The sequence below is a fragment of the Leuresthes tenuis genome, unplaced genomic scaffold (genome assembly GCF_036924035.1).
Source record: "Leuresthes tenuis unplaced genomic scaffold, fLeuTen1.0.hap1 SCAF_11, whole genome shotgun sequence".
NCBI lineage: Eukaryota > Metazoa > Chordata > Actinopteri > Atheriniformes > Atherinopsidae > Leuresthes > Leuresthes tenuis.
The window spans coordinates 12,736,038-12,763,735 of record NW_027325365.1 but is presented as its reverse complement, the minus strand read 5'-3'; the positions used below and the strand labels follow the sequence as shown (position 1 = coordinate 12,763,735).

At 40.6% G+C, this 27,698-nt stretch overlaps 2 protein-coding genes across 5 annotated transcripts in view; both read right to left on the bottom strand.

Moving 5' to 3' along the window:
* dlg3 (discs, large homolog 3 (Drosophila)) overlaps positions 1-9,707 on the bottom strand; it is an 80,627-nt gene extending 70,920 nt beyond the window's left edge. Inside the window, exons 1-3 of one of the 2 annotated variants that reach the window (XM_072395492.1) lie at positions 9,612-9,707; positions 8,586-8,717; positions 1,442-1,527 (exon numbers count right to left, since the gene is read on the bottom strand). In XM_072395492.1, the coding sequence (XP_072251593.1) occupies positions 1,442-1,527; positions 8,586-8,717; positions 9,612-9,651 (258 nt within the window). In that variant the 5' untranslated portion in view covers positions 9,652-9,707. The remainder of the gene's footprint in view (positions 1-1,441; positions 1,528-8,585; positions 8,718-9,611) is intronic. The other variant, XM_072395490.1, reaches the window with a different exon arrangement.
* Positions 9,708-11,493: 1,786 nt separating this feature from the next.
* gdpd2 (glycerophosphodiester phosphodiesterase domain containing 2) lies at positions 11,494-25,016 on the bottom strand. Of its 3 annotated transcripts, none has more exons than XM_072395501.1 (16): positions 24,948-25,016; positions 20,921-21,075; positions 20,055-20,158; positions 19,849-19,942; positions 19,272-19,331; positions 19,089-19,187; positions 18,893-18,983; positions 16,974-17,119; positions 15,576-15,658; positions 15,181-15,340; positions 14,879-15,085; positions 14,651-14,799; positions 12,722-12,869; positions 12,461-12,543; positions 12,342-12,370; positions 11,494-12,094 (listed from the first exon to the last, which is right to left on the bottom strand). In XM_072395501.1, the coding sequence occupies exons 2-16, from the start codon at positions 21,005-21,007 to the stop codon at positions 12,027-12,029; spliced, it is 1,608 nt and encodes a 535-aa protein (XP_072251602.1). In that variant the 5' UTR covers positions 21,008-21,075; positions 24,948-25,016; the 3' UTR covers positions 11,494-12,026. The 3 variants fall into 3 exon arrangements, with proteins under 3 accessions (XP_072251602.1, XP_072251601.1, XP_072251600.1); XM_072395500.1 differs by having other exon boundaries at positions 20,921-21,156; positions 24,948-24,999; XM_072395499.1 differs by lacking the exon at positions 24,948-25,016 and adding an exon at positions 21,309-21,599 and having other exon boundaries at positions 20,921-21,156.
* Positions 25,017-27,698: the final 2,682 nt, after the last annotated feature.

The following is a 27,698-nucleotide window of genomic DNA, read 5'->3' as shown; positions in this document are numbered from 1 at the left end:
AGGATTGTGTGAGAAAACACTCTTAAAACGCTTCTAACTTTCTCTGCAGGAGATAATGTCACACGGAAGTGTAGCTGAATATAGAAAGACGTTGTCTTTAAGGTACTTGAATGGCTGACTTTTCAGGTGTAAAATCAGGATTTTATTAGAGCAGAGTGACAGTCTGGAAACGCTTTAAGTGGCCGCGAGTTGACGCACAGTCACACTTTCTGACGTGTTCAGCAGGCTGACAAAAAAACAAGGAGAAAATTATGTAAATGAGTGCCGCTTTATTGGGAATTAAACCATGTTAACAAACACTTACGCTTTACTGTTGTTACAAAAGGATGCAAAAAGATGATCTAGTCTGCCTCCAAAGGCTCCATTTTTACAAGAAACGTCTGAACACGTGTAAGCTACTGGCCCTCTGTACGATTATTCATGAGCATTTAAACTATCGCAACATACTGACTTTCTTCTGGTCACTAAATAGAACCGGAGGCTTAAGGAAATTCAGCCCATTGCCTTTAATAAGGGAAATTAGCCTGTGGATATCATTCAGACTCATATAATTCTATTAGTCTGATAATTCAGTGGAAGAATCTAGTCTCTTTGTGCTAAAGTCCCATTTTTTAAAAATGAGATTATAGCATTTTTGTACTAAAATTGAAATCATGTTTTCAATCACGTGCTGCACGGAGACATGTAACCAAATATCCACCGAAGATCCACACGTATCCCACAGAACCCGCAGAATCTTCCAAAATATCTTCAAAAAAGATTAACCCACAGCCCACTCACTAAATGGATAGCAGAAATCAGCCAGAGATCAATTTCATTAACATTTTGGCATAGCTCAAGCAAAGTTAGAAAGCAACTTTAAAGCACACAAGTAATACGAAGTGAGGGGTTCCAACCAAAGACTATTAGGGGATCAGAGACAAAGAGCTCCAGAAAAATGTCCTGATCTAACTAGAGTGTATGGATTTATTGATACTTCTCTTACTGCAACATGCTGACTGAGCTATATGATGCTACTTTGACATTAAAATGTCATCAGAAAAGGTATCTTTTTCCCCATTCAGTTAAGTTGTTTCCGTGTCCAACACTAAGATTATTCTAAATACTCATGTGACTGTCAACACTGTTTACAATAAATGGACTGGCTGACTCCATGAGAGCAACCCACTGATGAGCAAGTGTTAATCAGCGCCATTTGACTCCAATTTCCTCTTCTTCATCTAACCATGTGTGGCTTCCTCTGACTTGTTCTGTTTGACACTCCCACACCTGGTTGAAGTCATAGCAACCGTGAGTCACGGCAACAAGCTTTCTATGTCGAAACACGAGGGACTACTCTGCCAAGTAAAAGCACAGCTAACAACAGCATAAGCGGCATCCGACGCAACGTAAACATGAGACAGATTTTTCTCCAAACTCCAATGTGAAGCGGGAACATTACCTCCCACGCATCCTGCTTGTCGTCTTCTCTCACAACAGTTTGCTCTGCATTCAGTTGCAAGGTCACCTCGTAACACTCCTGAATATCTGTGAGAAGTACAAGACAAAACAAAACAGTAATTAGATGCTTTTTCTTTCTTGTGTAATGAACACAACACAAACACTTTCTCTCTGTCATGTCTATTTCTTGCTCATGACTGTAAAAGATTCCACTGATCAATCATCAGCGTGCTGGGTAGCGTCTGCTTCTGGGGGTGGGAGTTGTCTGTTTAAATAAAGGTTATGTCTTCACACTTGTGAGCGCTCCTCTTTTCTCCCGGCTGAACTGTATGACTTGGCTATCATCGAGTCAAGGTGTAAGAGAACCACAAATCGATATTTCACAGAAGCTGAACACAAACGTCTTCGCTTCGTTTTCTGTGGCAGTCCGTCCCATTTCACACAGCGAGCACTTAACTCAAACATCTGACTCTGAAAGTACAGAAGGAGCCAGATTTTGACAGAGAAAAGGGTCCCATCTGCACATTTTGAGCAGAAAAGTATGGTGGGTGTAGGGCGATAGATCGAGTCACTCAAAACTACACCATAAATCAACTATAAATCAACTTCTATCTGATGCCGGTACTTGGGTATTGTTTCATTTAAAGTAGATCTTTCTGACACTGTTCAGTGAAATTATTATAGATTTAAAAAAGGATTAATAACCTCAGGTGTTTGCTTTCAGCACTGGAAAAAGGAGGAACACATCTATTCACTACTGCCACATAAAGGTAACTTGATTTTCATCATCTATTCTTTTATCTGTTGTCGATTTTGAGAGATATCTCTCTTGTTGGAGCCTGAGTGTGATGGGCGAGGGCAGCTCCCCCCCCGTCACAATCACACAGATATGCAGACAGAGACCCTGATCTCAGCTACGCTCAGTACTTTAAAACACCACAATCACAAAGCATTTCTTGCACGTTGTGCAAGAATTACCTTTAGCAAACACGCATCACAAGAGTTGTCCTTCATCTCCCATTGTTTCCTAAAACTGTCTGCAATGATGATGATGATGTCACGAGGATCACAACAACGGCCATTCATCAACTCACAAAGTAAGTTTCAACACGCCCATGGCCGGGAGGAAGAAAAGGTTTATCTGCATCGGGGCAAATACCGTCTTGCTTCTCTCTAATCTCACGCTTGTATGTTAGAGGTAGAAAAAAAACAACAACAAAAATAAGTTTTCTCTTAAATGCCAAGAGGGACAACGAAGTATCTATCAACTACTCTCAGTACATATTAAAACATGAAATCACGACAATGTCTCTCCTCCGTTTGTTTGGTTTTAATTCATCTTTTCAAAGGATTCCTCCTCTCTGCCTCCCTCCCCTTCTCGTCTTCCCTTGGCTCACATTCTGTGGTCACCTATTGAGTGGCAGCCATTTGACGAGAATGCTCTGTGACACTTCTGCTGATGTCAAACGCAGGCCCTGTGACTGCAGTGTTGACATAAGGAGATTGCTGAAGAGTTCATCAACTCTCCCACAGTTCATTGTCAGGTCAAGATAGGCCACAAAACACAATGTGGGGGGGGGACATCTCGCCTTTGTTTTTGTTTTTTTTTAAAAATACCAATGACACGCAGGTTTTCTCTTAAATGAGCACAGGAGGACAGATTTGCCTTCGGTGCGTGCTTCTGAGACAGAGAGATGAGAGTCAGTATGTCCCGACAAGAGACTGCGAGAACAAAAGTGGAAGAATGGAGCATGTGACTCATCACTGTGTCTGAATATGGAGGAGTGAAGCCATGTGTGGGCAGAGCAATTTGCTGACCAGCTGACTAAAGAGCAGCCTCACTTAGACAAACTCTATATGCATGCAGATGCTCCCAAACGCAGACACAGTCTGGGCCTACCTGCTTCTTACAGTCACATCGCTGTTTAAGTTACACAATGACGGAGCAGCAATGTTTGTTTTCTTTTTCCTTTTAAATCTTCTTTACAAAGGAGCAGCTGTATCATCGGTGTCAGGAGAGCTGCTGGTGTTCTGGTCAGGGTTCATGTTTTGAACTAACTTGAAGAGGTTTTGGAATGATTTCCAAAATGCTGTGAAATGGTGCAGTTCAGCATCGTGATCCAGAGTTAATGTCGTGAAACACTTTGATCTTATAATGAACCGTGACACTTTTCCCCATCCTAACCAAGCCCCCTTTTAGAGCCTTAACCTAAAGTGTGAGGAACCCAAAGTGAAAGCAAACAGCGGAAAAGAAAAGAATGCAAAACAAGGCACTGAAAAAAGGATGATATCTAAAGACGTCTAATGCTGAGACAGCCAGTGCACGAGGACACTGATGCACTTCTTTCAGAGACACCATGTCAGGATTTTATACCCTGGCATGAAAACAGAGTGGTGCATGTCAACCACCCACCCACAGGGCAATCGTACGGGGTTGTCCTCCCTTTCACTTTCACAAAAGTAGGCTCTTTTGACGTACAGCAACTTCATTTAGATTCCTTTGTCCAGTGGAAAGAAGAACAAGGCGTACAACAACGGTTGGTTAGTCCCAATGAAGCTCAGATCAGCATCAGATCAGTCTGGGAACACACAAACAGCACTTGGCACAGTCTAAATCTACAGATAAGCTGTGGCAATACCTCCAAGATGCTTTGAACAAACTACCTGCTTAGTGACTTCAAATCTGTGAGCAACTGTATCCAAGCTAATGCAGCTGTTTTAGAGGGAGGTGAAATCAGTGCTCTGTATGAAGTTAAGTGATCAAGGAAAACATGGCATAACTCATGAAAGCACCTTCACTTTATTCTCAGTGAGTAAGCACTTGCACAGTTGCACGCCCAGTCATTTGACCCAATGTTCCAATAAAAATAGTTCAGCTTCTGTTAGGTTTTGTAGGATTTGCTCTTCAGCTGCATCTTGGACACCTGACTTTCAACAACACTTCCAATTACTTTGTTTATCCCTTCCTGGCAGAGTTAACAAGCCCGACAAAGGTGCTAAATCAGGTCTTGACGTGTTCTGATATCAGGATTCACAGTCACACAGAGTACAGAGAGTTTTTGCTTTCTCTCTACATCTGTGACCTTCCAAAAAGTCTCAGAAATGTTCCAATCCTCGCAGACCACGGAAATTCCTGGCCATGAGACAAAACACACAACTCAAGCCAGACGCCACTGTCACAGGACTTATTCCAGAGCTCTTTTTGTTTTTTACATTGATGCTATTTTGCAGTAGCCTGGTCAGAGCAGTAAGCTTTTTTTTTTTTTGCCACAAGCATTGGGGGTTTTCCAGCACATTCTCCTTACAAAAACACTGCATGCGCGATCAGTGCGTTATAGGCCTCTTCTCTTTGTCGTGCATCTATTCAACTGGACCGAAGTCACCTCAGCATTTCCTGCCTGTGTGAATCATACAAAGAAAAAAGAAAAGTGAACGCACCCCTGGAATTTTTACATGATGATGAGCAACCCGCACTACAACAACACACTGATGGAAAACTGGGTCACAATTTCAAGGGAGGCAAACAATTCACCCCTTTGTCACCGCCTCAATAAAATACTCCCCAGGCATTTAGGGTCGTCTGTAATTTAACGTGTGTCTGTCCCGGCTCCCAGCCAGCAGCCCCCCTCCTGTGCTCCCCACTGCATGCTCGTAGGTTAGAACAAAAGGATGCATAGTTACGGCAACCTTTGTTCGTGACTGTGCAACCATGCAGACATCCAATCACACAGCCAGTACCAAAGCTTCCCCCCACTGTATCTGGCACCTCTATACTTCCCACAGAGTATCAAAGTCGCAGGGATCTCTAAATGAGAAATATTTCCCATTAAAGTTGGCTGATCGTTGTCATCAGATTGTGAAAAAAAAAAAAAGAGTGGCTTTTAGAAAAAACTCCCATCTGAACACAATCTCCTCTGCACAGAGAGCTCCTCACTTTGAACCCTCCACCACTGTGACAAACACAATACAGAAAGGTCCAACTAGAACCATTTCACATGGCCCTGGGCATGCGAAGGCAAACACAACAGGAGTGGATAAGAGGATGACTAATGTTTATACTGCACTGTGTTCCTATTAGTGCTGGGAACCGGCTGCTCCTCCACTCTGCCTCTCCCAATGAGAACCACATGTTGAAGAAGGGGCAAAGCCACTTCAGCCCTGCACCTGAGACACACCAACCACAGGCCTTTTCTTCCACTACCCTCACATACTGCGTGGCTGATCCAGAGAGCTGGGAGAGATGTGGAAGAGGCTTGGCAAGGCAGCCAAGAGCAATTTATTTTCCTGTCCGCCTCAGGCTCGGCCCTGATTGAAGATTCTTTGTGAGGAATGTTTGGAATCCTGATTTGGAAAGCTAATCCTCCTTGAGTCTCCCTGATTTCTATAAATATAACATTTGATGTCAATAGTCTATGGATCAAAATTGCTCGAATCATGTCTCATAAAAATGCTGTTTCATAACAGTCCATTTTAGGTTTTATGCTAGGCTTTCGTGGCTTTGCCCTCTCAGAGAAACAATAAAGTCCCAAAGAGGGAAATCAGTGCCTTTCTCAAGGAAACTATAGCTTGGCTAATTCCTAATCGACAAAACCTGGGTCATGGAGGTAAAAAAAAAAAAGGTTAAAATAGTGAGAAATGTTTTAGCAAATGCATAGAGTGAGCTAGCAATTCAAATATGTATAAAAAGCTAATAAAAACACAAGACTGAGAGGCTGTAGATATTAGCTCTGTAAGGCAGTACTTACCCATCTGCTTTGAGCTAAAAGCTAACAAACTAACATGCTGCTGTTTAGCAGGTCTAATGTGTTTGCTTCTTTCATCACCTTGTTAGAATTCTAACAAAACTGTGCTCCATCCCTCCAGCTGTTGAAATATTTCAGTCTTAGCAAAAGCCGTGAAGCCACTTACTTTTCTCTTTTCAATGCCTTTATGCTGCTAGCAAGGCTGACGATATCTCTGGATTGTAAGAAGGACACCCATGCCTATAGATTCCCCGGCACTATACTAGACTGCAAAGCAGTGTATGTTTATTGTGTTAAAAAAATGGTTTAATTATACTGCAGTGGGAGCCATTTTCCACCTGAATGGGCTACTCTAAGACTGATCAAAAACAGGCGCCAAAACGAAAAAGTTGGGAAGGATAAACACTGAAACTACAGGTTTAAGTTCCTGGTTAATTTGAGCAGTTATACAATATATTAATTTGCCAAAGTTACAGCTGAAAAATCACAGAAATGTTAAGTGGCAAAAGTGGTTGAACAAACATTTCACTGAAATTCACAATGGGCATCTTGCAATCAGTGCACCAGACTGTGCAATTAACATCATGCCCAGCAGGTAAAGAAAAAACACTGATAATACTGTTTCTGTCTGGCATTATTATTCACCTCCTACTGTCTATCTTGTGTGATGAACATGATCATCTCAACAGGCAAATACCAGAAGGTATTCCTCAACTTTACATGTTGATGAGGACCATCTAAACCATTTATTAAAGGTCACACCAGCTGTGTTCTCCTTAGTGAATCTGAGGCTTCATTCCTCAGCTTCATTTTGTGAAGCATCTCAAATGGGACTAACAGAAATATCTAGTCTTGAATTGTGGATTTCAAGCGACAGCAAATGAGTCCCCACTACAACACCTTGACCTCAAACGAGAAGAGTAATAAATCTAAATAAGTCTTTAAACCTCAGCCTTACATCAACCTCGCACAGGAAGCTATGCTTTAAACTCGCCTTTCCTCCTCAGATCCCGGGCAAAGAGGCAGCAGTGGGTCAGCAGAAGCAATAGCGGACCCAAGGGCGAGCATCATTACAACATGGCTGTGGTAATTAGAAGGACCACTGAACCATTGGTTAGACCGAAGCAAAGTGTTTTATGTGCTCCAAAAGGAAGAAAGGTTTGCACTGATCCCCCGAGCTCCTTCAATAAAAAAAAAACCCAAACTTGTCATGAGGGTGTAGGTGGTTGCATATAGTGGAATAACAGCAGCTCTTCAGACAAGAAGCTAGGCGCTGTTATAATTGGCTTTGTTCTTCGACATTATGTATTCATTTTCTATATTTTACTAAATAACCTGTTCCTAGCTGGTACTTTTCCACTCTACTCATACAAACGCAATGTATGTCCTTGAATGGTCCAAGACTTTAGGATGACATAGCGAGACAAAACAACTGGGCCAGACAAAACATCTCCATTGGATTAGATAGGTCTGGTACATTAGATACACGCCGAACACAGCACTCTCACACACACATTGTTTATAACATCCAAAGAACACGACGAGGACACCTGCTCAGGCCACTAAAAACTGGCCAATTATACTCTGTCGAGTGCAAGTACAACCTCTGTGAGATACAGCTGAATAGAAATATGAAATGCTTCCAGATATCGGGGCTCGGCCTGACGGATTTACCTGCGAGAGCTCTGTCACCCCAAGTCCAGCACTGCAATATACTTCACATGTGATCACTAATAAATGCTTTTTTTTTTAATAAAAGATTTCTCCAGCTTGTTCTTGGGCTTCCAATGAAAGAATCGGGCTAACAGCGCACTTCAGGATTAGTATTAACAGCCGCAGCATCACTATATTACAATTACTCACTGGGCAATCAAGTTTCCTGAGAAATTATCTACATCATGTTAACTCAAGTTCATGAGGCTTATGGTACAAAAGAGGCCATTTTGTTAAGGCTCGGGGAAGAATTGCACTGAAACAGTCTGGATTTATAACATCTCAGGCTATATATAGGCCGCGTTGAGTGTGTCTTTAATGGGATTTCATTACAATCCGAGTATGCTACAGAGGGGGAGGACATACAGCAAACCTTTGTGACGACTACTGAAAGGCCTCTTTCATAAGAGTTAATTGGGAAACATTTAGACTGAGTTATGGTCCCATACAAATGAATACAACCTGACCCAGACTCCATCCTGTGTTCGCCTGCAGCAAGTCACACGCATAAGCTACAGTAAACAGACAGTGTGACAACAAAGTGCGGCAAACCAAACAGATCAGGTTGCAAAGTAGTTTTGAAAAGTACACGCTGAGAAATGTTTGTTGTAATCTCAGCCAAAGGGCAGATTTTCAAAAGACTCTGCTGCAAAACTAGCAGTTTTACAGTGCTTTTTTTTTTTTTCTTACCAAGAAGAGCTTGGAACAGCTGGCTGCCCAAGATGGCTGACACTTTGCCCACGCTGGTCTTCAAGGCCTGCTCCTCCGGGCTGGTCAGGTTGGCCTGGTATTGTCTGAGCAGCCCCACCGCCCTCTCTGTGTCTGCCTCACAAAATAAATACATGCTCAGAACAGACGTTCACAGGGACATCTATATGGTGTTGCTAAGAACCGACATTAAAGCTGAAATCTCACATCTGAATTGACCCTCGAGGCCATCTCATCGGGCGCAGAAAATATCAAAAGTTAAAAAATTGGCATCAGTTATTCTAAGGATGATTTTCAATTAACCATCCTGATAGTAAAATGTGAGCAAGTGGTGAAAGAGGCTTTTGTTGCATCTTGAAATACGTTGTTTTGTTTATAAAACTGTTAGAAATCCAAAGGCAAGTATAGATTGGGCACAATACAGGAGCTGGAACAACTTTATTCCTGCCAAAACAGGACAGTTATTCAATTGACACAACTGTTGCTGACATCTCTCTGCCAAGCCTCTCCTGGATTTTGGCATCCCAAAACAAAGTGTGCAGGAGATACACGATCATCTAACTCAGAGCACCAGATAGTCTTTACCTGGGAAGATGAGGCAAATCAGACAGAGATAAGTTGCACATTTTTCTCCAAAGATAAAGCAGCACTGCAGTGTGTTGTTGAACTCGGTGGGTGGTGAGGAACACATCACAGATGATGCACATCACGAAGGTAAATCTACTACTTCACAGTGTCCTACCTCAGCCCGAACAACGTGATAGAGACAGTAATAATCAACTGCAGCCGGAAGTGGGAAATTCCGGTAAACTTTTTCATTCCCCGAGGGGGAGAAGAAAAAATAAATAAAAGTTCGGGTTTTTCCGGGGATTAGCGCTGAGGATAGTGAATCAGCGACAACAAAAAAAAAACCCGATCAATAACTTTGATGGAGTAATGCGGTGGTATTAACCCAAAAAGCATACCCTGAGACTCTCGTGAGGGAGACGAAGACATGACCACACTTACCATATTTATGCACCATGCTGTTTGCAACTCGAGAAGACATCTAAAAGCCTTTTTTATAATATAGCTCTAAATTGAAAATAAAATCCATTTGCAAGCTCCCAGTTTGTCTGAAATGTTGCTGCAGCGGTCACAAGTGTCATCCACACCTACACCGCGAGGTTAAGATGTGACAAGGCGGGACTGTTTACTTCAATTTAACTTTCCAGAAGTTTGGGGTAAAACGGCCCCGGAGCCTGACATGTTCCTCCTCCCCTCACACACACTCACACACACGTACACACATGCCTCGCCTCCGTGGAAAAGACCCGCTGGCCCAACCTTTTTGGGCCAGTACCAGTTTTGAAAATGCACACAATAGCACTTGCACAAATCTTATATCTATAACACGGTCTCTTCAGTTGTTATTAGCCTGCTTGTGAGGTTACTGTCAGTCATATTTAATTCATACGCTTATCCGCATTAAGTTAGCCAGTTGGTATTACTTTGGAGTGTGCGCCATCTTGTGGCGCGATAAAATAGTGCTACAAAAAATAAATAAAGCACAGTTTTAAAGGAGAACTCCACCGACTTTATGAATCAGGCAGATTAGCTCATTTGAGTGAAAACGTTAACTGGTAGGCTAGCTCAAGTGGTTCAAATTCAGCGGGGACTGAAGGCTACACGTTTGAAAATTATAATAAAAATATGTAGGTAGTTTAGATAACTTTGCTTACCGGAGCTATTAAGCCGGCTTCTCATCCCTGTTAGAGGCTAGCGGCTCGAGGCTACAAAAACCGCTACCATAGCAGCTACTAGCATAACACACCCAAATCTAAATTCAACTGTTGGGGGACGCGCTGGATTGTGGGTAATGTAGGCGCCAGGTTTTTATGAAAAGGGCTTATTGTTGCATGGATTTTGAGTTAGTTTTTAATCAGTCCATGGTGAGCATGTTAATGTTGTATTCTAGGTAAGTAACAGAAAGCAGAAAATAGGGCTGACACCCAGGCTGCATTATAAATAACGCTGATATTTATATAAGAACCACATAGGTTGCTCCAGGTACATTACCTTCGTAAAACAATCTCTACCGCAAACTAAAAATACTATTTTAGGCAAAATTAAATTACAAAAATTGACCCTGCATGAAAATGTGTTTGTAGCAAATAAGAAAAGTTAACTAAATAAATTATTTATTCTTTCTGCATAATTATGTAATAAATGAGATTTCAGTATTAAAGTGAAACACATGTATCTCAGAGTTACTGTACTTATTGTATCTCTAAATCAAAACTACAGAATACAAAATGTGCCAGAAATGTCTTAGGATTTTTTTCATAGATAATGTAGCTTAAAATGACAAGTTACAGCTGAGATTAAATCTGCATCAGAAAGTGAACAGGTGATGTGGGCTGAATAATGAGTCCACTGTAGGTATGACTAAACTTTGAAATTTCACTTGTTTTTTTATATATATATATATGATGTAATATCTGCCATTTACTAAACTTAACTGGCAGTGGAGATCCAGTGGTCAGTTTTGGAGCTAGGGTGCAGGGACGCTGATGGAGCAGGACTCCTGTGGAAGGGTTTTACAGGCAGTTCTGTCGGTTTCTACTCTTTCCAACGCACTGAAACCACACATTTATCTTATTTGTATGGGGAGATTTTGCCTAAGTCAAGAACAATCTATATTTACCACATGACGGTGTCAACAGAATAGTAGGGTGATTTTATATCTTTTCACAGTAGGTGGGTGCAGAAAATGTGAAGCCCACATATGTGTCGACACTTAAAATATCTCTAAAATGCCTCTTGAGGTTTGACACTGAATGAGTCAGTAGAAAACAAAGCTTGGTCTTTATCAAAGATTAGTTTTATGCATAAAAAGGAAGCATTTGCATTTCAAACTAACAAATCAAATCAGTTTTATTCTCAACACATACATTTTCCCAGTTTTTATTCTTTCCCTTAGAGTACAGAGTGCAGTAGAGGATAAGATGCAGACACAGGACTTGGTTAAAAAACAAAATAAGTCTTAGTGTATTTGGCTCAGAATACAAATGCGTCTTTCCTGAAGTGGTGAAACCATTACCTTTTTGAAGAAATAAAGTGCTAAGAGTAAGTAACGCAGATTAACAGTACATGTTCTACAACCAGAACGTCAAAGGCACTTTATTTTCAGTAGCAAGAGATGAACAATAAACATAAAAACTCAGGTAACAACCCATGCAACAGCCTGCCATCCAGCGGCATCTTCATGACATTTGCTTTACATCTTACAATCTCAGTAAAAATGAAATGACTTAAAAAAAAAACATATGGCAGTGACACTCCAGCTTTATTCCTTTTACAGCCCCAGTCTGCTGGGGCAGAGCAGAAAAGGATGTAGGACAGCTTCAGGGGTGAAACATCTGCTGCTGAGGTCTGTCGAAACTACACGGCGGTTAAGAAAGGAAACATTTCTTTCTCATCCTGGACTGAACTGCCGTTCCTTTGCCTCTCTGTCAGAAATAAAGAGATAGAGGATCAACGTGTTCTAAAAGTAATTTTACATAGTCTGGAGTGTTATTTTGTAAAGACACATCATTTGTTATGGACAACAACAATGTATTTTTATTTACATTACAGTTTATTATGTCAAACACTGAGTCCTAAACCTAAATGGGCATCCTCTTGCAAAATGAGAATGCATAATAAATCATTGATAAACTGATTGATTATATGGTTGATAAACTGAGATGTAAGTACCCTCTCTGCAGCAGGAGCAGCGTGTTTTCCTAGCAGAAACAGTGAAGCAGAAAAGTCAGTTTGGTCACAGTCGTCAAGAAAACACAAGCATTTGTGAAGCAAAGTTGTGCTCAGCTTACCACTGAAAGATGTACAGTCCAAACATGAACAAAACTGAGGCCAAATCCACCAAAATCCATATCACTGTGTACTTCGAAGGTGCCTGAAATGCACAAACATGGCCGTAGGATCAAAGTGTGTTACAGCTGGGAAAAAACAGTGGTAGAAATCTGTCCAAAACTAAATCTTTGAAATGCTGGTGTTACATGCTGATGATGAAATGAACAGGCAGGCGAGTAAATGAGCTTCTACTGTAAGTGCAGCTCTTATGTGTTGCTTACCATGACCCAGTCAGGCTCCTTCATGTCATTTAGGAGGTGGCAGGAGTTGGTGGTAACGGAGCTGGCTCCTGCACACCACAGCAGAGAGAACAGCCAGCGCTCGTTAACCACCCACAGGTTCACTGTAACGTTCTGCTGTTGGAGTTCTCTGTCAGATACAGACGCATCATCAGAGACAAAATGTAGCGCATGCAATGACTTTTATAGGTTAAAGTGCAGAAAAGAACAATATGAAAAGAAGGAACATAAATCTTCTATGGAAACCAGAACCATAAATATTTGCATATTGCATGGGGCAGACAATGTAACTGTGCAAATACACTAACCAGCTGCAATATTAAAACCTGCAAAACCTGCTCTCTGTTGGCACAGTTTCTGCATTGTGTATAAACATGCACACACACACCCATATATATATATAAAAATATATATATGTGTGTGTGTGTGTAAAATGTAGAAAAAAAAGATCATCATAAAAATTTTACACACATTTTCCGCACAAGAACATACAGGCATACACCCACTTACTGCAGACAAACATCCATCAGCCACAGCCTTACAACCACTGACAGGTGTAGAGATTAATATTGATCATCTCCTTAACGATGTAATGTTCTGCCAGGAAATGTTGGGTGCTGGCATTTATGCAGATGTCACTTTGAAACGTACCACCCACCTACACTTTATTGCAGATTAAGCACACCTCCCCATCTCTCTATAGAAGTTTATATATCATATATACACAGATCAGCCATAACAATAAAAGCAGTGACAGTTAAAGTGAGCAACACTTCTCATCTTGATCCAGTGCAATGTTCTGCTTGGAAAACCTGCATGGTGGTACTCATGGAGTTCACTTTGCCACCTTCCTAGACATTTCTGCAGACCAATCACCCCCAGAGGGACATCTTAGGAAGGGCTAAAAAGCATGTCAAAGAGCCTGACGTGTTCCCCTGACCTCTAAACTCTCCAGATACCAATCTGGTGGGATCTGATAGCATTCATGGGAAGCAAGCCCAATAAACAAAGAGCCCCCCCACAACCTGTAGGGCCCAAAGGACTCTTTGCTAAGGTCCTGGTACAAAACACTCCACGACACCCTCAGATGTTCTTTGACCACGCCTTGACTGGTCAGAGCTCTTTTGGCAAGATGAGGAGAGCACGCTCTATATTAGGCAGGTGGTCATAATCTTATGGCTGATCGTATATATATGATTTGATCATTTTTGCGTTTGCTTGCATAAAAAAGTCAATGAAGTAAAAATCATATAAACACATTTTCTGTCATCGGGGGTGGCTAAGTTAGTGGATGATGATCTGAACTCCAAAAGGAACAGACGCTCGTGAGGACTGTAAGATGTGAAAATAACTTCTAACTTTTGCAATTTCAAAAGAACAGGAGGAAAAGGGAGTGAGGCAAATGTCTGGGACATGCTCGGAATTTAGTAACACCCTCCTTTGCTCCAACCATAATTCCAAAAAAGTATTGTGCCTTTCGCAATAAAACATTGCAAAGATTTCTTCCTTATCAAATTCATCCCTTTTGGAGGTCAGTTTGCCTTCGCAACTTTTGCAAGATGCTGTATGTGAAAAGACAAAAATAGACACATACTGGACTGACCCTGCACGTTAGGAGCATCATGACTCGTGCAAGCAGTGGCAGTTTTTAAAGGAACGCAAGGCGGTGTCAACAGTTCCTACAGAGACTTCTTACAACATGTTGCCACATTGCATGTCATTCTTCAGTAACCGTTTCTGGGTTGGTTTATTTATCAATCAAACAACACTGCTGGGCTGGGACACAACTTAAATCTATGTTCCCTGGGGGCTGATCTCACACCGCTATGTCTCGGCATGCCACACACAAACTCCTAATTGCCCCCCTACTTTACTTGCCTCTCAGCAGCGACACATACAGCAGATAATTACCTGATTCTCGCCACACTCAGCTGGCTGTATTTCACATTGAGGTAGCTTCCCCCTTTTTCAAGCACCTCAGTGTCATTGTCGTAAACCTGGATGAAACCCGGAGCAGCCGTCTGCACGTAGTCTCTCTCAGCTTTAGGAAGCCAGAGAACCTATGAAGAAAAAGAATGCTTTGATAATGTGTTGTAGAATTAAGTGTCTCCACCAAAGTCCAACAGGGATTAGACTTACCAGGCTTGGGTCAATGCCAGACTCTAAAATAGTCTTGACTGTGGCCACAGTGTCATTCTCCTGGTCAGGACTATAAAGGTCAAAGATCACTGAGATATTGTGCCATTGGGCGAGGTTCAGAAGCTGACGTAGAGAAGGTATAGTCTGATTTCTTGCCGTTTCCTTCTCCTCTTCAGTCAACCGGGACAATGTTTGGAAAGGATCTGTCTGCAAAGTCAGATAACTTTGATGCTTCATGTATTTGGAGATTGACTGTAGCTTGCAAATGTGCAGTCAGGCATGTGTGGAGGCGCAGTCCTCACCTTAAGGAACCATTCACCTGCATTCAGACTCTGTAAGTCCTCAAAGGTCAGCTCAGTGCTGCGTTGGAATGTTTTATTAGGGAACTTCTCTTTAACATTCGTTGTTCTCAGCAGGAACTCAGACTTATTGTCGTGCAACAAGAAGGGAATTCTGTCTTTACTAAATTCAAGAGACATTGACAATTAGTAGCATCCTTTAAAACGAAATTATACCCCAAAACACATGAAAAAATATATTTAATTCATCATTTGTATGTAATTCAACATCTGTAGAGAGGATTTTTGTAGAGCAGATTGTTTTGGTCTATATCTGGTACAGAACTGACATCCACAGTGCTGCTAAATTTACATAAATCAACTCAGTTCTACGAGAGGCAAACATATTTTTATTATACCTGAGCTGCACGTCTGTCTCAAAGGCCGTCACTCCGCATGCGACGCTCCTCTCAAACGACATCATGGTGTTCTCTGGGGCAAGCTTAACACGGTGAGGACATATGGATGAGACACACTCATGTACTATCCAAAGCAGTGTGAACACACACAACCCTTTAAACTCTGTTAAATGGAGCTTGCTGGCGACCCAGCAGCAGCGCAAACTAACGAGGGCGCAGCTGAACACCATATGGGGCCCTGACACGACATTTGCTTACAACTGAGCCGGGGTAGACTGTTTGCTGTTATGTAAATGTATGAAAATGCAGCGTGGTTTAAGATATTTGAGGGAACAGATTATTAGTCTAATGTATTTTCTAGTGCTAATGTAGGAATCCATACGTTTGCAAGGATTTTAGAAGCTGATTACAAATGAAAGGTTTTAATTGTAATGCTTCATAAAAGCTTATTTTCATTTTCTGTCCACATGATGGTACTAAGTTGATCCAAATTAAATTAATCTAATTTAATTTATCCTTTCAACAGCCCCACTCGTGCTGGAACTTGGCATGTGAACAAGGTTGCAGCTGCATGTTTGTATCCACACCAGAATGTAGTGTAATCCATGTTTTTTTAAGACTCGAAAAGTGATATATTATATGCAACTGCTGTAATTTAATTAAAAATAATTATCATCCTGACTCGTCATCATAGCAGATAAGCTTAATGTCTGAAACATATTGCTTGGAGGCTAAAAATATGTAGTGAGAGATGTTAATTACTGATATAATTACTGTGTAATTACTAACATGAGTGAGGTCGATATGATGACAAACAAGTTACTCCTGGTTAGTTTGCTTTCGATTTCCCTCGTGCTTGTGGGCTGAAGTTTTAGAGGTAGAGATCAACTGAGGTGAATTCATGTACATTTCTTTTTTCTAAAAAAAAAAAAAAACCCTTGTTGTTTTATTCATTAAAATATATAAGCAAGAAACAATTGGAACATCTGAGTTGTTAAAACTTGAAAACTGCCATGATAAAATAATTTATTTAACATTTCTTGGTCCCTACTGAAATGAGTACAACTTCTTAAAGCTTCATATAAATTATTGATCAAGCAATCAACAACGCTGCATGTTCAAAAACTACCGAACCGAGAATAAAAGTGCAAAGTTTACATAAAATGAATTATCTCTCATTCTTTTCCCCCGCTGAGTCAGCTTAAGTGCATTAAATCAAGTAGCCTTTTTAACCCCAAACCGCTTGCTCAAGTTGATATCAACTCAAAGAAAATAAGTTATATCAAATTCAGTGTTAAGAGTTGCAGTGCTCTGCAGCTCTTTCCAAAGCTTTACAACACGTTGCAAGGTGCACCATATTTATCTTTAGGGTGCAGACAAGTTAAACAGGATGCTTACCATCGGTGCGCCTCTGTGGCCAAAGAGTTTTGGTTTTTCAGGTAAACTCTCCATGCTTATCAAACAAGGCGACTGGATGATCAGGGGACACAGGAAGATGACAGCTGACACAGTTAGAAACACCAATGCAATCAGGAACTTAGATCCTAGAGAAATAAGAATAAAACAAGAATGTTTAAGCTATTTACGTTGCCTTCAGTCTGGCCTCTCTGCAGAAGTCCCTTTCAAAGTAGATTATGAGTAGAACTGTTACAATGGCATAATAATTCATTTAATTTGTAGTATTCCCATCCTGTACCAGATATCCTCCTTTTATCAAATTTTAGTCCTTTTGTCCACTACAGGAGTTTTCATGTTTCTCTCCAGTTGTTGTGAATTACAAGCAATTCCCATTTGTTGAATTTATGACTTTGTTCAAATAATTAGACATAAAATTGACATGCTGTGTTTGATCTATTGCAAGAGTTTTGTTTATCATATTGTTATTCACAAAACCTTCCTACCTTTAAGACACATGGAAATCCATCTCATATTGACTTGTTCAATCTATCTTTTTCTTATTTTTAAAGCAGCTATTATGCAGTTACACGGAGAGGATTGTGATGATTTCATTTATAAATATAAATGTGGTGGTTGTTACTTGATGGGTCAAAACTGACAAAAGAAATTACTAAAAAATACAAACAGCTATATATTGAGCCCTCTCTCACAGTCCAGGCTGGATAAACTATGTGAACCTCTTTGTTAAAGAATACTCTGAAAGTTACTCGGACAGGTTCCATTTAAGGAGACGGAGTGCATGTCTGGTCAATGACAACATCTGCTGCTCCAAAGGAAGACTGTTTGGAACAAACCAATAACCTTTACAGGACCTTGGAAGAAGAATCATAGAGATTACTCAGAGCTAGAAAGGTCTACACAAGCGTCTTTATAGACCTGCATAAGCTGCAAACCAATGAAATGTAGGGGCGTAGCTGCTTTACAGTGACGGGAGCATCCCGTAAAGTTCTCACCAACAACACAGCTTCTAAGAATGAGAATGATTGTGCAAGAACCTAACGACAACAACAAAGAAAAAATCACGTGGCATGACTCCAGTTACAGCAGTCTTTTCGGCAAAATTTTATATCAAAGTGATATTTAGTGGGCGGAAAAAAATGCACAGTGCACAGCGAGGGCTGCTTTAGCAACTCCAAGCCTCGGCAGCTTTAAATTATAGAGGGAAAAATTAATAAAGCACCTGTCTGCAAATTTTACAGGAGAATATCTGGGCAGCAATCCATGGCTTGAGGGAAAATGGAATGTAACGAGACAGAACACAAGTAAATCAACAACACCATGGCTGAAAAACTGTTTAGTCTTGTTTACTGGAAGAAGACGTGAGAAATGTTTTGGAATGACAGAGTCAAACACATGATTTTAAAGGAGAATTTCATTTTTTTAAAACTGTGGTTGTGTTTAAATTCTTATGAGTACTTTCAATGTCACTGTTATATTGTTTTAGATGGCAACGGTCTGCTTGCCCAACTCACTTATTTCATGACCACAGGTAAGACACTCATAGGTATTCCACATTCCACACAACCCCACTTTAAAAAAATCCAAGTATCCTTTTCACCTGTCGTTGCTTTAAAGATCGTTCTTCAATCAGACAGCCAGCAGAAAATTCTGAGGGAAGTTGTGCTGCTAAAGTGAGTTCAGTGTCAATGTGTATTTTTGAGTGATAACGACATGACAAGCACAGCTCTTTGCTAGTTTTTGGTTCAGTCAGAACCTGTTTGTCTTGAAGTGAGGCTCAGGTCACCTTTCACAAGTAACCAGTTCAGAAATCCCGCTTGTTCAAAATGGTTGACACTCTTTTTATGTAACTGTATATATGTCTGGTAAAATATCTTGTACATCCAGTGTCTGACACGTACCGCCTTTGGCCATGTGGAAGCTCTGGAAGACAAACGAGCTTAGCAGTGTTAAGGCTCCAACAGCACCAAACTGCAAGAAAGGAGCCGTGGCCTACCAAGAGGTAAACAAAAGGACAAAACAAAGGACGGTCATAACAACTAAGAGCCATGTTAAAAGCACAAATGCTTACACTAGTGATCTGTAGTCTCACTGTACCTGGAGTGAAAGAGGAACAATCGGCCATTCTCTTTTCCACTTGATACTTATTCCCGCGACTCCAAGAGCGATCAATATCACACCAAAACAGAGGAAAATCTATGCAGAGACCAAACAAATATTATATTTGGATGTATAAGCAAAGTTAATACTGCAAGCTGAACATGTAAATGTTTATGATACCTTATGCAGCCAGTGTAAGTCCAGTTTTTCTCCTACGGCTACTTGGATCAGTGCAAAGAGCTGTAATGAACAGTGAAAGTTATTCAGAAAAATAAAATTGTAACATGCTGAAACCGCTCGTCTTTTGTTAACTGCGAAAGAATCTAAGTATGTGTAAAAATTGTCAAATTACCAACAGCTCTGAGTAGCATTTGAGGTTGCCATGGTGATGTTAATTGAAATGTTCTACCGACCCTGAAGGGAAAATCACTCAGAGTTGGTCCTTAACCAGAGTTAAAGTGAAACTTATGTCAAACTTCTGTGCCCTTGTTAAACGCACCTTTTGATCGGAGTACTTGTTTCTGTTAGATTTCAGTGACACTCTGGCTCTGAAAATTGTCGGGGAAAATGATTGACTGCTTTTTTTTATTCTGATACAGCAACAACTTGTGGGACTGAGCTCAACAGCAATCCCACCAATTAGCATCACTTCCAGTTAGAAAGTCCCAGAAATTAGCCTGCCCCATTGCAATAACATATGATCAATTCTGCACAGTGCATGTAGTTTCAGAATCATAGTAGTGGTGCTACTTCTCACCAGCAGCAGAATGCAGTAGGTGGTTAACACTGCAGAAATGATGATCAGCACCATGAACCAGTTCACCCACCGTTTCAGCGCTGCGAATGCCTCCCTGATATTAGAACAATAGAGGGTAGCACAAGGTCAACAGAGTACAGGTCACTTATATAAGCTGACAAATAGGGAGAATTATGGGCTGTGAGCACATTTTTGCAATTACTTACGAATTAATGTCCTCTCTGTCATTGAATGTAACCAGACAAATGTACATCCAGCACAGTGACAACAGAGAGACCACAATGACGACCGAGAACCAGCAGCACGAACACTGATTTGGAAAAAAAAAAAGAAAAAAGTAAAGGTTGTAGGACAAATATCGGGACCTGGGTAAATACCTTTTAAATACCTGGGTAAAATGATAAGAATCGTTTTTGTGTATGTTAGTATGTGTGCAAGTGAAAGTGTGCGTGTTAAATTTTATCAGCAACAAGATCAGATAATGGAACACAGCCAACATTTTTACATAGTTGGTTTTGTTCCCTTGCATTTTATTATGACAGCTCAACATAAACAACCCTTTCAAGCTATTTCAACATCACACATGCCCTTTTCAACACACTCTCATTTATGAGCACAATTCTAAACCACAACCCTCTTCTCCTCCATCTTTATGCTCAAGTTCCCTCCTAACCCTAAACAAGCCTGTTGCAGCCTGTGAGTTAATTTATTTTGCCTGGCACACAATGGGGACCTCATATTTTCATTCATCTGTTACTATCAAAACTTTAAAAACGTGAACAGCTTTGTCCCCAATAAAGTGTCCATTTGAATCATCAAAGCAAAGGATGCATGTAAGAACAGCTTATTGGTAATATTCAATATCATGAATTCGGTCTTTGTAGAATGTTAATCCCTGATTAATGGGATTTGTAAAAGTTGTGTTCAGAAGCAGAACAAAGAAAACTAACATCAGTGGAGCAGTTTGAGACAGTTTGAGACACTGAACAAACATTGATGTAGAAAATGGTCAGATAAAGCATTTTTATACATGCAAGCCTTAATACACACAAATCTGGCAAAAGATACTCACTTTCCTTTTATTATCACTTGACTTCCTCCAATGGCAGCTATACCAACCTCTGCTGAAAACTCTCAAACAGCTGGTGTAGTAAGGCATTGTATTTCCTCTTCATTCACAGACAGGAGATTCTGTTCTGTGTAGTCGGGACACCTGATATTTTCTGCCTGAAGACGGATGAAAGAAGCCCAGATCAAGCTTTCTCCAAACACAGAGGAGAGGCCTGTTTTCATTCACTGTATTTAAACCTGTGGAGCAATAAAGGAAAAAGACGACTGTGACAGAAAGCCAGTGACAGAGAAGGTTTCTTTTGGTATTAAGGCAATCCCTGCTCAATAACCCGCTCAACAGAGCCTGTGCCATAAAGAGGGGGGTAGGTATAGGCTCTGGCAGCACTCACAATGGCCAACACCATGGGGTATTGAGAGTGCTGCACAGTCTGGGCTGAGTGTGAAGTCTCACTGTTCGAGCCTTTGCAACGCAAACGCATACAGTGACTGACACCGCCATGCACCGGGAGGGCGTTCGGGAAATAAACTGTCAGTAAAGAAAGAGGACTGATCAAACTTAATGATTGGTCATGGATACTGACAAAGGTTTAACTGGGTTTAGGTAGTCACATATTTGTTTGTTATACGGGTCATAACAAGATTAGTCAACATGTTGAGGCACATAATTGTTTCAGTGTGCCAGGTTTCAAATGATAATCGTCATTTGTCATCCACCCTAAACCCCCTTAAGGAATACTGAGTTTCTGTTGTTGAAACTGCACCTTTACTACATATTTCTGGTTGAACTTGATTTCTCTTGGGCTTTGGCCAGCTTATTCTGCACCTGAATTGGTCTCACTGCTTTCATAGTCAAAGCCTTCAGGGAAACAGACCAGTTCAAGCTTAGGTTATAGATTTGGGACATGATCCAGGAAGCTCAAAAGAAACTTAACCTTCACGAACGATTAAATCCCGTAGAAGAAGAGGTGATACTATCGTTAAATCACGTTAACCTTTAACTGAAGTTGGAGCTAACAAACATATGGTTGGACCGGTCTGTGTGTTTGACGTGAAACACAAGGCACACTGTTTCACAGCACAAAGAAAACTTTCAAGGAAGTATTAAACCAGTTGAGTGTTGCATAATAACCATAATGAATATGACTAACCACCCCATAGGAAAGTTGGTAAAGAAAACCCAAAATGTTCCCATTACAGTTAAAGAACCATGTGGCACTTTTTTTTCTGGTTGGACGGCTTATAACAGTGTCCTATTTGTGCCCATTTCGAACACAATGGCATTCTGTTTGTTCAGTGGTACTTTTAATCGCTGCGCTCCACCATCCCATAGCATGTAATTTCACTCCATGGACAACTCCTCAAAAAACAAATGCACCACACTCACTTACAGGTACCTGTATCATCAAGTAGATTAAATGAGAACTTTGACACGGCTTGCCAATTTGTTTACCCACCTGGACATTATGACCTCATTCTGCTTGACAATGGGGGCAGTTATTAACCACTGTGGGTGAACATATGTACTCTGTGATTGATACATAGAATGATTTCACTTTCACATTCTTATTCACTCACTCGTGCATAAAATCATGCAGGTAGGGAAGTTCCTCTTGGATCAGAAACGTTTTTTTTCTCTGCTCACAACATTCCATAAGCTGTTGAAACGTTAAACTTTTCCCTCCAGCAAAACTCTTCTTCCTGCTTTTTTCTTTAATGTGTCAACAACAAAAAATTTTTTAGAGAGACAAAAGCACCTTTTACACTGACAGAATCTGTGCCCTTTAATAGCCAATACAAAATACTTTTCCCTGAACATAACGGAAAGTTTGAAATTGGGACACCTGAAAGTGTCCAGAATAAAATCCCGGCCAATGATGTGTGAGTCTTGTTTAAGTGTTTTAGCTTAGTTCCTGATTTTTGATTCCAATGCCTCATGACTGATCGACACAGAAATGAAGTAAAGTCCAGCACTGTGAGAAAGTCTCGAGTCAGCCCTGATTTTCCTTATTTTCTTTCTTGACTTGCTTCCAAGGAGCCTGTCTTTCCTGTAATCTTATTAATTGGCCTACAGCAGTACTTCTCCTGGTTTTCTTCTTTAGAGACTAGCTACATTTTCTCTCATTTCCTGATCATTTTCAGAGGAATGTGTCTTTTTTTTTCCCTTTTCTTTTGTTAATCCTCTTAACGCTGACCTACAAACCATCCAAGCATAAAAAGTCACCTTACTCCAGTTCTGAACCAGCGCTTTGTCAGTTTTGAACTGCATTTTTAGGGACTTTGTAACTCACATCCTGTTATAAAGACGCATCATTTGTTCTCTTATCATTGGTTGCCCACAAACAAAAGGAAAACGATCCCACAGTTTGACAGAAATTCTACGGCAACAACGTTATTCCTTGCCAGCTGCTTGCTGAAACCTGAAGTACCTCTTGATGGTTTGCTTCGTGCTCTGAAAAAAAACTGAGGAATCTGGACAAGTGGAGGACAAATGAAGAAGTGGCAAGCCTAAAAAGAAATAAATACAGTCAACCCACAAGTAGGAGAATTTTTTGGAGAGAACGACACAGGGCCTGAGAGATGCATCTGCAACTCCAGATGACCCAAAGAACACTTGTCTAACCCATGAGAAAAATCATAGCAAATATAAAACAGACCAAATGGACCACATTGGTCAAGTTGAAATACCACCAAGTGTCAAAGATCTGTAATGTTACATTATTAACCATTTTTGGTTCATTTATTGTATTTGTTACACCTGTGTCACCATGGGTCCTTATGGGTTAAAAGGGTGCATCCATCCAATTCTTATACCAATTTATCAATCAATCAATCAATCAACATTTATTTATATAGCACCTTAGAACAACAACCAGAGATTGACCAAAGTGCTTCACAATTCCAGAAGTAGATTTAAAAGTAGATTACATATAAACACAAGACAACAACAAAAATGTGAGCCACAGCTTCAGTGAAAAGCCAGTTTAAATAAATATGTTTTTAATTTGGCTTTGAACTGAGGAAGGTCAGTGGTGGTACCTAAATCAGAGGACAGTGTATTCCAAGATTTTGGACCTGCCACTGCGAAAGATCGGTCACCCCACTGCTTACACCTGGACCGGGGGGACCTCCAGTAGACCTCAGGGTTTCACTTAAGTAGGGAGGTGCAAGGCCATTAACTGCGTTGAAAACAAATAACAAGGTTTTAAACTGGATCCTAAATTTTACAGGTAGCCAGTGGAGGGAGTAAAGTACAGGTGTGATGTGACCCTAACCCTAATCACACCAAACTTAATCCGAAACAGAGGGAGAGCCTAGCTGTCATTGGGTGAGAGGCAGGGAACACCCTGGACAGGTCACACACAGCCACTCAGTTTAGATACAATTCACCTCACAGGGGAGGATACTGGGAGAAAATGCAAACTCCACACAGAAATACCCCAGCTGGGATTTGAGGAACCCTCTTTCTGTGAGGCGATGGTGCTAACAACCACACCATCATGCAGCCCTCTAAGAGGGTTTCAGACTGAGGTAAAGAATAAAAATGGTCAATCAAAAATGGGACTTTTAAGCTCAGAATTGAACAAACCCCGTTGTTTTCCTTACGTTATCTCTTTTTATGTTTGTAGACTTTTTTTTTAGTGTTTTGCTGCTGCTTTTCCATTTTCCTGGCAATATATAAAGAAACTGGGAGAGACTGAAGGCTGTCTGCACCGTTACCGCAATGTTACGTTCCTGCTTCCTTTTGCATGTTCCCAACACATCTGTTATGGAACTGGAATAATTTTCCCTCCTTTCTTGTTACCTTTACAGTTGCAAAGAGTGATTGGCACTATGATTTTTACCTCTTTAGGTAAGGTTTACCTCTTTAGAATGATTCATGATGTTTTTAATCACTTGCCAGAGTGTCTCTATCTATCTATCTATCTATCTATCTATCTATCTATCTATCTATCTATCTATCTATCTATCTATCTATCTATCTATCTATCTATCTATCTATCTGTGAAATCACACCAAAATTGACTCACCGTAACTACAACTCACACAGACGGACACTTCTTGGGAAACCCTCTCCGCTCGCCTCCGCGACTCACTTTCTCTCGCATCCTTTTCACTTTTCACTTGCTGTGAGTCCGTGATATGCATTAGAATGGGTTCACATGAATGAGGGCGGTTGAATGAGGGGTGTCGCCCGAAGAGGGTGGGAGGACACAAGTTTTGAGCAGGTTGCCGACAAAAGGTAAATTCCTTGCACGCAGGAAGTAAAAGGCTGCCAGAACATCGATGGAGCGCCTTCGTTCATCAGGGACGCTTTTATTAGCGGATAAATTCGCTCACTCGCCATGTGTTATCAGAACATGTGGCTAAACTTTATGAATGATAGATCTTTTCCAAAAAAATGTGCGGGTTAAGTTGGACAGTTGATCGTTTTAAACAGCTCTGCGTAACGGTTGGGAGAGTCAACGTTGCGCAAAAATAAAAAAGCTAGTTCGTGTGTAATGTCAGTTATAAAAGTTGTAAGTAATACAGAGATAAATACAGTGTGCGATTAATGGGTTAAAAGGGGACTAATACAAACGTTTGGTGTGAATACAACTTACTTGGCACCACTCCTCCGCCTCACCTGTGAAACTGTGTATTTACCACCTGCAATATCCAGATCTCGACCTGTCTGGGCAGGTTAAAATAAAGACAGTTTAATAGACTTACATCAGTGCTTCAGTGGCCCAATAACAATCTTGCAGTGGTGTTACAGGTTGTACACTGCCATATCATTCTCTGCCCATTCTGGATGACGAGTATTCTTGGTTTCAAAGTATTGTTTCTAAGTTTGATGAACTTTTCCCCCATAATGATAATGAGAGCCCCACACATTATAGACATGTTGCCCACTCAATGTTAGCTTAGTAGTTGCACTGTGACTGAAACCTTGATAGGGACCACATAAGGCGACCCTGAATATATACCATTTATTCAATAAAAACTGCACAATTTGCACAGCTCCTCTTTTAAAAAGTCTGGATTTTAATTTTGTTTATGTGTCAGAAAAATCAGATTTCCACTATAAAATAATCTGGTCTTAAACCATATATTTATATTATCACAATATCAATAGAAAACCTGCAAAAACATGTTCTTTGTCAGGTTACCAGGGGATTCAGGACGCAGATGCAGGGTCTCTTGGGTTCAGAAGGTTTATTATAATAAACACACAGAGCAATGCAGGACGATCTCCCGGCAGCGCAAAAGATCAGGCTGTAAAAATCCGAAGCACTCTCCTCCGTAGCTATGGTGGAGAAGGAGCGCAGCTATGAAATTTACAAAACATAAAACTCTCCAAACTGGGAGAAAAACAGAAAAGCTATGAACGCTAAAAAAAACAAAGAGACGCTCTCCTAATGAGGCGGAGTAAAATAAAAGATGCATTCTTTACAAAAACAGAGGCACTATGAACTTTTGAGAACTATTTGAACACACGAGAACCATGGGGAACAGGTGGAAACACTTGGGAATCAGGGAAGACAATGAGACGCTTGACACGGGAGGAAAGGGCAAGATACCTGAAACAAGAGGAGAAGGTGAGTGTATTTTCAAAATAAAACAGGAAATGACGAGACAAGACATGGAACAGAAAATAAACCGTGACATTCTTATCAGACTAATTCACTTTTTTTGGGTCTCCTTTTAATGGTAATTGAATTAAACTAAAAAATGGAGTGAAGGAACAGTATAACAAACCCCCCAAACTCCAATCTGGAATCAGTAGTTGGTATTTGTTTTGCTATTATTTTACCAGCTGAGATTAAATCATTGTATTTTCATATGGGTATTATCAACGTGGTATGAATGTTTCATGCTTATAATATCTCTATTACTGCCACTATTGATAAATTGAGACGCTTAGTGACAACATAGCATAACAAAAGTCATCTTTAGGCACTTGTCCCACCAAGGTAATGACCATACAATGCTATAATACCTACTTGAGCTTCCTCTACCTTCCTTTTTTGACTGTTTTTACTTTTAAAATCAATCAGCAGAACCAGCTGTTGACTTAGCAAAGGTTCCACCAGAGTACACACAGGAACAAACAGAAATCAAGCATTTACATGTAAGAATCAACTTGTGTAGAAATGATGAAAAAACTAAACTAAAGAAGCACAATAAGGACTATTAAACTGAGACGAACTGTCTCGACTGGATAAGGTGAGAAGAGAGCGGGGAGGGGGGAGTTATAACCCTGGAAAGTTTTCTTTTCACATAACTGCAGTGAAAAACATGCCGAGACTTGAAACCTGATGCGTAAAGTTCAGCAAAGTGTGAATATCACGGATGATTTTCTTTCACTAAAGTCGTTACTGAAAGATGAAACAGTGCAGACTTGGCACATTATCAGTTTACATTTATTACTGACAAGAGTTGACTGACAATTACTGTCAGAGTCAGACGAGTCGGACGAGACAGTCAAAAACAACCCCAATTTTAAAGACAGGCTGGAAAAAAGAGAAAACACAGAAGTCCAGTTTTTGACAGACAGTGGACGGAGTGGTAAGGCACATGGGACAAGGACATAGGGACAGAAATCCCACTGTAGTATGGCCTTGAATCTTAATTTGTACACTTGAGATGCCACACTTGAATGTATGGAAATAAAGGGCAAAAAGAAAACAAGATATTGACAGTGTATAAATTCAGGATATGGCCAAGTCTAATGATGGTTCAAGGAGTAGTAGTTGCAGTAGTTGTCCTGTCCCATAAAATTAAATCGGTTGAGCAAA